Source organism: Bremia lactucae, linkage group LG12 (genome assembly GCF_004359215.1).
Source record: "Bremia lactucae strain SF5 linkage group LG12, whole genome shotgun sequence".
Taxonomy (NCBI): Eukaryota; Oomycota; class Peronosporomycetes; order Peronosporales; family Peronosporaceae; genus Bremia; species Bremia lactucae.
Genome location: NC_090621.1, coordinates 3,552,178 through 3,562,779, shown reverse-complemented (window position 1 = coordinate 3,562,779; position 10,602 = coordinate 3,552,178). Strand labels below are relative to the sequence as shown.

Below are 10,602 nucleotides of genomic sequence, written 5' to 3'. Positions count from 1 at the left end.
GACTATTTCGTGGATCTTTCCTTCCTTTAATTCGGCAAGGAACAGATCCCACGACATCTCCGGGAGATTTACTATCTCCTCGGCAGATTTAAAGACTTGCCGGAGCACCTCAACTGAGGATGCCTCCGCAATTTCGTCTTTGACGGCCTCGAACACCTCGTTCGAAGGCCCGTCCTCTTCATTAGAGACTGATCCAAAGGTCACTCGTTTAGACGTGCCTTTGATCGTCCTAATCTGTCGGGTACTCGTTTTTCGAGTTACCACGACCCTTTTCTGGGAAGCGGGTGCCGTTGCACTCCTGGCTAACGCACCCCTTCCAACCGCACCAGGCTCTTGGCACTGTGCCGGTTTATGCGACGCATGACTTCTTGTCAGCTCGCCGTCTACTGCCACAGGCTCTCGGCTCTGTGCAGGACATTCGGACGCATGACTACTTGTCATCGTCCTATTCACTACCTCAGTCTCCACGAGCTGGGTAGGAATTGGTGACGTTTGACATCCCGTCAACGCACCCTCAACTGTGTTGACACGACATCAGTTGCATACGCCTCTCGCAGGAGCACATCCTTTCCGGTGGCCATCGCCATCACCACGCACAGAAATAAGTGCGGGTGACGGCAGGGGAGACGGTGCTGACGATGAAGAATCATCCTCATCCTCGGAACCAAGCCTGCTATAGCGAATGCTACTAGCACATCCATCCAATTGAGCCCCCTCATTTGAAGGCTCACAGTCAGCCGCCTAACGACGATCAGGCGACTGTTCTGCTCTCCCCATGTCGGCCATTTCGTCCGACTCACCTTCGTAGTCGACCTCCAAAGAGGGGTCGTATTCACGTGGTGAATCACTACGTGCACCCGCAACATCTAGTGTTGCGGGAGAAGATGATACTACGGCAGACGAATCGTCTGCCGCAAGAGACAATGAACCGCAGCCGAAGGAGCCGCATTATTCGCATACTGTACGGACTAGGTAACCATGCGATAGAATTAAAAATGATGGTTCTGACCAATCAACGTCGTCTTCAATTAAGTGGTCTTTTAGTGACCATTCTATTCAATGATAGTCAGAGTGATTGTCGTTTATGGGAGGGGTGATGTAACGGTGTGTATCGTTACATGAAATTAACACTTAGAGGTTGTAAATTAATATATTATCTAAAAGGTCCATAAGATTTGGAGAATATAACTTTACGAAGTAATGTTCGGATAGTTTATCCATTGGTAGATATAGGCCTTTATATCTACTTGCTCCGCGGTCCAGTCAGCACTGGACGCGCACAAAGGGAGAGACAGATAAAACTTTATTACAATTTTTGTATTTTTTTAGTATATAATTAAGTTAGTATTAAATTGATAGAAACAGAAGAAGTTAATCATATCAGATACAGTTTACTTTTAACCCTCTTTAAAGCATGTGTTTTTAAGAGAGTCTTCCCCTGCACGTACTACTGCCCAAGAGCCTGGCCAAGAATTGTTTACCAAGTCACTGCGCCAAGTGCTCTGTCACATCCCGATTATGTTCGGAGGGGGTGAGGAAATGGGCCCAATCAATATTGAGGCTCATCCTCACTGACACGCTCAGAGAGACGGGTGTGGGAAGAACTACTCCTCCCCAAGCACAGTGAGGAAGCGGTTTGACCGTCTTCTCTAACGTGCGGTGAGGTAGTTGGCGGGCGCCTAAGCGGCTTTTCTCAACGAGCTAAGTACCTTAGTACAAGTGTCGTCACGAAGCGGTAATCTGGCTTCACCTGCGCACTTGTTAAATAGGAACTAGTTTTCAGACTGATTTATAGTGAATCGAATTGAATAATAAACCTTGTATCCAATCAATGAATGCCACCTCTGTAGATCTGCACTTTTACATTGCGAGCGAATAATTCTGAATACCTCGGATCATGGATGACGCTAGCCGTCATCCCCTCTAATGTTAATACACCAATTTGCATCGCATTCACAAGAGTGAATCGTAATGTGAACACAGGTCTTAGCACTTCACATGAAGTAATGTGGCCACCAAAATTCCTCTGACACTCGTAAAAAATTGTCTTTTCACGGCCCAGATGCCCACTAGATGGCGCATCATGATGCTCATGAAGGATCATCAACTTTAGATCTGTGTCATGAGGCACATAGATTATCAAGGGATCAGAAGGTGAATGGATGGGGTCTCCTCACAAGTATCGGTGTATGATTTGGGATTATTGGACAAGGGTATTCCCGACCTCGACGAATGCATCTTCTTTAAACTTTTTGCTATTTCATGTCCTGTGTTAGCAGATGATGGATCTCATCAGCTGTGCAACTTACGCAGTGCTCTTCTAATCAAGCACCTTTAAAAGTAATTGTACTGCTTCTTAGCTACTTGTTAGCTTATAGGTCCATGTTATACGACTCGTGGTGATCGTGGACGAAACGTAAAGCGCTAGCCGGTGTGAAAGGATCCTACAGCACAATGTCGAGGAGAGATATCAAGGGGCACTTTTCACTAGTACTGATCAGTACTAGTAAACCTTACACTGATTACAGTGTAGGTGGTGTGCCTCGAAACTTCACGTACCCAAAGGTACAGAGGAAGAATTCTATGAATCGAAGGGGTATTGAGCTTAGAGGTCTTGACTAAGGCTTTAGAACTGAGAGAAACTAAAATTGTATTAATATATTTAGATTCCTAGGTAACGATCTTATATCTACTACTGAGCTTATGATAAACTAACGAACTAATTATGGCGCCTCCTTGCGCACCGCACAATCGTGTCTTAGAACGATTGGCGGGGTTGATTCAAACTTAAATCAACCACTTAATAGAACTAATGTCTTGATGCGTCAATATTACCAAATTTGTAATGTTGTTTTTTAAGTCAAAATTAATAAAGATAATAATCCTGAACTTCTTTATTTATTTCCTCTTAAAGGAAATAATATCAAATAATATTTATCATTCCTCTTATAGGTAATACTTATGTAACGGTACACCCCGTTACAGAAGAGTGCTGTACAAGTCACCCTTGTATAAATGTAAGCTAGGATTTAAACTTCATTGTATGAATAACTGTGATACGTACATATATATATGTAAAGCAATTCAGACCATTTTATTTTGCGAATGGGGTGATAGTTCCAACCACGAGGTTATGAAACTACAGAAGCCGGTGTCGCACTGTAACGGGGTGAATCGTTACATGAAATTATCACTTAAAGGTTGGTAATTATTATATTATTCAAAAAGTACATAATATTTGGAGAATATTACTTTACGTGAGTAATATTCGGAAAGCTTACTCATTGGTAGATATAGGCCTTTATATCTACTCTCTCCGCGGTCTAGTCGCGCTAGACGCGCGCAAAGAGAGAGACAGATAAGACTTTATTACATGTTTTGTATTAGTACATGATTAAATTAGTATTAAATAGATAGAAACAGAATAACTTAATTATATTAAATTCAGTTCGCTTTTAACCCTCTTTAAAGCAAGTGTTATAAAGAGAGTCTTTCTCTGCACGTACTAGTGACGTGAGGCACCACTCGCATTGAAGCAGTGCGAAGTGAACTTGTACTAAAGCAGTACAAGTCGGCAGTGCCCCGTTGCACCTGGTAGCTCTTTGTAGTCCGTCCAAGGACCCCAGTCCTATCATCTAACATGGACATGTTAGATGATATAGGAAATACGCATAACGATTCGCGTGATAGCTACTCCATTCTAAGTGACATAGAAAGGAGTGCGGTCGATTGAATGAGTTCGACCGAGGGGAATGATGCCATCGTGGTCATGCTGTCCGGTTTGAACAGAGATACCCTCCATTCAGCAATCGCCAAGTTCAAACAACATGAAATTGACGAGGCGAAGGAGAAGGAGAAGGTAGCCTTGCTTAATCAGCAAGGCTCTCAACAGTAAGAACTGCTGAGGTCACAACAGGTACAGCCCCTGTACCTGGGATGACGCACATGCGTCGTCTTGGAACCTTAAAGATAGACATCTCTAAATATAGGGGGGTGAAAAGAGACTCCCTCTTAAGATGGTTCGTCGAGTTGGACGATGCCATAAGGGCTCGTCACATCGTCGACGAGCAAATGCAAGTCGCATTTGCTCAGTCAAATTTGGCAGTTCGTGCCAATACTTGGGCACACACACTAGCCTTTAGTTGCGCGACCGTATATATTTGGCATGCTAAAGGCTTTTAAAACTTGAGGAGAAATTTCTCAAATAGTTAATGTTAAACTGTATGTGAGGTGACGTGAGGCACCACTCGCACTGAATGTAACGGGCTTAAGTTGCCCTAATGTTACACAGTCCCCGTTAAGTACATTTGGTGCACTTAAGGGGATGGTCAATTACTAACTACCCAGTCCATGAACACACATTGATTACGGTGTTCATGCAAGGTTATACGGATGGTCCCGCAGAGACCCACCTATCCCGCTAGGAACTTGATACGCTTGAAGAAGCAATATCCGTTGCGGAACAGAAGGACTTTAGCTTGGGACAGACTCAAGCTAGTTCGTCATCGTATCGTCCTCCAAGACGACACGAGCTTGGTGTTCCGATACCTATGGACCTCTCTTCTGTCGAAAGCGAGATTTCTCGCTTTTCGAACAAGAAACGATTGCAGAGATGCAAACGCTGTCAAAAGTTAGATCACTACGCTCATGAGTGTAGTGAGTCTCTGCACCTGGTGATGAGGTACCCTCATCACCTTGAAGTTTAAAGTGACAAATGATTTGTCACATAACGGCCTAGTGGACTGTGAAGTGTCGAATAACCTTATTTGTCGCCAGTCGCTAGAAGGTCGTAGGCTCAAATATGTTGAGCGCGACATCCTTCCAACGACGATGACGTTGCGTCTAGCGACAGGCGCATCGAAAACAGTAATAAACGCGTAGTGATATTTCAGCACACGCTAAAATATCTACCGTACGATTATGATTTCATCGTACTGGATTTGTATGTCAAATTTGATGTCATCCTAGATTTACCTTGGCTCAGAAGGTATGAGCCATGAATCAGCATCAATCCACAAAGATACTTGCCGCTTTTGTATCAGATGGCCATCTGATGAACGTCTTGAAGCGTCAAAAGCGTGTGAATGTACTACGAGAGAGTTCGATGGCCTCACTTGTGGCACGGTCGTTAGTAAAACTGCACAATGTCACAGTATGATGCCTCATCACACTGTGGATATAGCTGGTGGCGGTTGTGCGAATGCACAGGCAGCGCCGGAGGTCCACCACTCGAATAAGACGAGTGGATTGAGACACGAATGTACGCCTTGCGGGCGACATTCAAGGAATATACCGGTTGTTTAAAAGGGACAACTCGATGATCCTAGGTCAAGTAGAGAGTCGACCGTAGAAGACCCGATAGTGATAGCGCAATCACAGTCGGAAGACGTTGAGGAAATAAGCCCCCACGCACTTGAGGAGAAAGCTCTTCAAATAGGTAATGTTAAACTGTACGTGAGGTGACGTGAGGCACCACTCGCACTGAAGCAGTGCGTAGTGGACTTGTACTGAAGCAGTACAAGTTGGCAGTGCTCTGTTTCACGCACCCTATGCTTCCAACTATCCACAGACCAAAGAAAATAAGTTCAGTTAAAATTCTTTTTAAATTAAGAAATACTAAAAATAATCCTTTTCTTAGACATTTTGTTAATAGTTTAAACGTCAATTTTTGATAATTTTAAACAACACACTGTTTTATAATCTTTTGAGTGTTTTGATCTACAGAATCAAGACACCTCGTGCGACTCAATGATTGTAAGAAATCACAATGCTTAACATTATAATCAACACTTGTCGTCTTGTATCTTAACTTAACTCTTCCTTAAAACACTCATCAAACACCTTCGTCACTTAAAAGGGGCTCATTACTTGAGCTTTCGTCTTCACTAGTAATACTATCACAAATAAAATTAGATTCCTTCGACGCACGCAACACACGTTCTCGATATATGGCCGTCGTGAGAAGCCTCTTCGCAGCGTCATTATCCACACTATTGTCACTATACGAAATCTGCGTCAGAGCAGGACACACTAATTTACCAACTGTACGTCCTAGCATTTCCATGCTCTTTGCCGTCAAGTAATTCATTTCAACACCCAAGAAACGCAAACAACGCATTTGTCGGCTCTCCATCGCGAACAAAATGTGGTGAAAACTCGAGTCGGTTATTGTATTGCCACCAAGACAAAGCTCGGCGAGATTTGGCGCACACCCATCTGCGAGAGCATGGCACAAAATCCGTATGCCATCTTCGCCAATAAAATTGCGACGTAGATCCAATCTCGTCAGCTTTGGACAGACTTGGGACCACAGCAATTCAGCCACTTTCGTGGCTCCGTAGTCGCCAAAACTGTTTCCAGGGAGACACAACTCTTCAATATTTGGACAGCACCCAAGCATCAACGTATTTAGCAACACATCCGCTTCGCCATTCGCCTCTTCATTCGTAAATAAACACGTGTGACTCAACCGCGAGAGACCCACAAATGTATTTAAACGCATCTGTTCCGCAAGCGACAACACAATCTGCTCATGATCATCATGTGTCACAACAAATCGCTGCGGACAATTCGTTGCACGCATCGAGAGCTTTCCAAACGTCATGCCAGCTGCTAACGATACAATTTCCAAGTGACGGAGATGGATACATTCACGTAAAATACATGCATTTCCATCGATGCGCGTGGCAAGGGCCTGTTGAACGGCATTACAGCTCAATTGAAGCGACGTTACAAACAGCGGCGTCAAGACTTTTGCTGAGCGACAGACACTACGTAAGCGCATAATTTGCACTCCGTCCACAAAGCTCCAGATAATCCGATTCAATTCTTCGTATCCACAAAATAAAAGCGATCCCAATGCTTGAAACTCGATGTTTTTCAACCAGAGCTCGTCGTTTGGTAGCGACAAAACACGATGACGTTTTGATACCTTCCCACTGTCAACGCCATAAACAATACTGCGCTTATGCCAATTCGGAGGAGCGCGGTGCCTTACAGGCGACAATGATGGCGCACAGCACGCTGATGCAACCACGTGGTTCGTATTGAGCGGTCCTTCTGTGGTTGCACTAGCTGGCGAACTAATAGTCGTTGCCCGGCGAATCTTTTTATTCACAATACGAGCCGTTAAAGCTTGGACGCGGCGTGTGAGACTGTCCATATTGATATACTCAAGCAACGACGCCGATTGGAGAAACATCAAGACTTCGAGTTTGCGGGCTACTATCCACGTCTTGTGAACGTCCACGCCTCCAGTTGATGTGGCACAATTCGGCTCACTAAGCACCCGATGCGTCTTCCGTACTAGCAGCTGACCAATGCGCGTGAGGATCGTACGGCGATGCATCATGTGTTCGCGTCGTTGCCATGTAAGTGGGCGCGGCAGGCTCTGCGTGGCGAACACGGCGTTATTGGGGTGAATGTCTTGCGGTGGCACAAGTAACGCGGCAATATCGGTCATTACTACAAAGAATGACTGCAGTCACTCGAAGCAGTTGTATTTGTGCTCCTTGCGCCGTCCGCTTTCGCGGAAGTCCTCTGCTTCTTTCCTTTAGCAGGTCTTCTTGGACGCTCGGGTATGTGGCACGAAATTTCGGCAATAGTTGAGCCTTCCTGGAGGGTTTTAACTTACGGCCAATGCGAGTCTAGGCCAGATTATAGGTAGAGAGAGCCGTTGGATGTATGCTTTATATGGCTATGCTATTCGGTGGCTCGTTTAATCTCAGAATACAACGCTGCGGCGGTATACATTTATGAGCTCATGCAGACGTCTCAAATATGCGGTAAGCGGCTGCATAATAAAGCTAAAATAATTGATGAATAGCGATTTTTGTACTATTTGAACATATTTGATTTCTAGTATGAATTTCAAGGATTTGCGGAACGCATCTGTAAAAATATTAAATTTGACTGATTGTTAAATATATTCTAAATTGCCGATTGTGCCTTTTGTCACAGAGGAGGTGATCTATGCACGGACAAGTATGCGGAATATTTCAAATCGGTTCGCCGGAGCTAACATGGCGTTTCTGTAGCTAGAGCTTACACCGACGTATACAGCGCAACTGGATGGTAAAGTCATGGCAAATGCGTTCGCAGTAGGCGACGTGGATGGCGACGGAGCGTCAGAGCTGGTGTTTGGCTCACTCACGGGCAAAGTTACAATTTTCAAAGTGCGCAAAATTCACGATTCCGTCAAATGTATTAATGCACTAGACGACTGTGGCTACTTTAGATTGAGGAAGATTACTTGACGCAGTGGAGGGTCTGCGAGGTGAATGGATCCGTGACGTCCATTTGCCTCGACTTTGGCGTCGTTAAAGACGTAATTTTTTTTCTTGATGTCGTGACTCTTCATAAGTCGTCAATAATTCTATTTGCAGACCAAGGAGCATTGTCGAATAATAGTAGCGATAGCAGAGGCAAAGTGCTTCGTGTTTAGCGTTGTAGACGGCGCTGAAGGGTTGCCACTACGTTCCGAGTTTGTGAGACACAAATGATGTTTTATTTAGTTTGCTGGGCGTATACTAAGTGATGTATACTTGTTTCTGTTACTTAAAAGAATGTTGCACTAAATATATGTGACATGATGCACTCGAACAATGAGCTCATCATTGCAACACGTGATGGGCGTGTGCTTTTCTACAGGCTTAATCCGAATCATACCGACCGCGATGAGGTTCATGTATAACTTCTATTATGCTCAGTATGTAGTACTCACCAATGCTGTCTAGCTTGAGTACTCTCAGGTCGCAAAAGTAGAAATAAGTGTTGAGATCGAGTCCTTGATTGCGCTTCCCGCTGCCATAGATGCCCCAGCTCGACTTTTAGCTCGATGCTTTTCTGGTGACATCTTTCAAATTGATAAGATTCATTCCGATGACACTCGCACTACGTCGCGTTGGAATGGTCCGCAGTTTGACAGCAGCGGCATTACATTTGTCGTGGGTGGGATTGAGCTGGAAATGGTCAAAGGATTGACTGCGCTCGTATCGATCAATGGCCTTGTTTCGTTATTTTCGTCTTCTGGACAAAAGCAGTGGGATTTTCAGGTATGAAATGGATTGAAATGGTACCAGCAATATAATGCTAAACGGGTTGAAACTCCTTGGCATCCTTTTTGAAGGTGCCTGAGGCGATTGTTAATGCTGGCAAACTTGAGATGACAGCACGTGGTGGAGGTCGTCAGGATGCGGTACGGACTAAAATGGCTTGAACTTTTGCTTGGGTTACTATTAATGCTTTACGTAAAGATTGTCGTGTGCACTTGGAGTGGTCAAGTGTATGCAATTCAAAGCGAACGACGACTGGTGCACTTTCGCATGCTATTGCCCAGTTGTTCAATTATTTGTGGTAAGCTTGTGTTTGATTTATACTAGCAAACCTAAAACAACAAACAATAATACATCGTCAGTAAATTTCCAGGATTCGACTGCTCGCGTTGATCCCACGATTATTGGGATAAGCACGTCTGGCATTATTTTCATTTACCGCAACGTGCAAGAAACATTGATGCGAGGACTCGAAGACGCAGATCTGGTACTTCTGATCTTGATTGATTTTAATTGTTTTTATAAACATTGGCAACTCTGCGATCGTCTTCTGACAGGCGGACAAAGTGAAGGAAAGTGCTGTATTTGCTCACATGGACACCCCCGAGAAACGCAAACTACTTTGGAAGAAGCTTCACGATACCTTTCCAGAATTTAAAGAGCCCGCAAAATATAAAATACCGACTGTTTATGAGCTAATTAAGTCGATGGTAGCAATCGAGATTAAAAATTAACGTAAAATTAATTTTGAATTCAAGATATACATTGAAATCTTCATTTTGATTTAAAACTTATAGGCATAACATTTGAAGTGTTATTTGATGTTAAGATTACGTCTCGTTCAGCCAAGATGCTTCAAGAAGCTTCCTAGGTAATGATTGACCAAATATGTTTACTTTGCAATTTGCATCCTACTACCCAAGTGCTCTTTGCTTCAGGTTATGAGCCAAAGCTCGTTCAACTCGGCCTCCATGAAATCTCTTAGCAATCAAAAAATCGATAGAAACAACTTCCACGCTTGAAAGCTCAAAATTTAGATGGTGCTCGAATAGCGTGACTTGTGGTGTAACGGGGTGTATCGTTACATATAAATTAATACTTAAGGTTGTTCATAAATTTATTATCTAAAAGGTAGAGAATATTTTGAGAATATTACTTCACATAGCAACATTCAAAAAGCATAGTCATTGGTAAATATAGGCCTCTATATCTGTAGGCGGGCACGTCGTAATGCGGCCACGTACTACTTAGGCACACACCCTAGCACAGCGAGGAAGCGGTTAAACCTGCTTCTCTTGCGTGCAGTGAGGCAGTTGTGGTGGGCGCGTTAGCGACCTCACCCAACACACTAAGAACTCTGGTTAAGTGTCATCACGGGAGCGGTAATTCGTCTCCTCGTGCGCACTTACCAAGTAGGAAGTAGTTTTCAGACTGATTTATATTTAATAGAATTAAATACAAATACCTATTTTTACCAATTAAAATGTTATCTCTATAGATATCATTTAATATGTATTGCGAGCGTATCTTTATAGATACCTCGCGTAAC

The 10,602-nt window shown here is 43.8% G+C and overlaps 2 protein-coding genes across 2 annotated transcripts; one reads left to right on the top strand and one right to left on the bottom strand.

The window, feature by feature from the left end:
* Nucleotides 1–5,833: 5,833 nt before the first annotated feature.
* Nucleotides 5,834–7,462, bottom strand: CCR75_008592 (uncharacterized protein; the record flags this gene model as incomplete). The annotated part of the gene is made up of 1 exon (XM_067966644.1): nt 5,834–7,462. One exon carries the CDS (start codon nt 7,460–7,462, stop codon nt 5,834–5,836), a length of 1,629 nt encoding a protein of 542 aa, XP_067820911.1.
* A 497-nt stretch (nt 7,463–7,959) lies between these two features.
* On the top strand, nt 7,960–9,818 carry CCR75_008591 (uncharacterized protein). The gene is given in 10 exon segments (XM_067966643.1): nt 7,960–8,005; nt 8,037–8,174; nt 8,237–8,326; nt 8,385–8,486; nt 8,564–8,680; nt 8,736–9,053; nt 9,128–9,196; nt 9,255–9,364; nt 9,381–9,540; nt 9,611–9,818. 9 exon segments carry the CDS (start codon nt 8,082–8,084, stop codon nt 9,785–9,787), a joined length of 1,236 nt encoding a protein of 411 aa, XP_067820909.1. The 5' UTR covers nt 7,960–8,005; nt 8,037–8,081; the 3' UTR covers nt 9,788–9,818.
* The last annotated feature ends 784 nt before the right edge of the window (nt 9,819–10,602 follow it).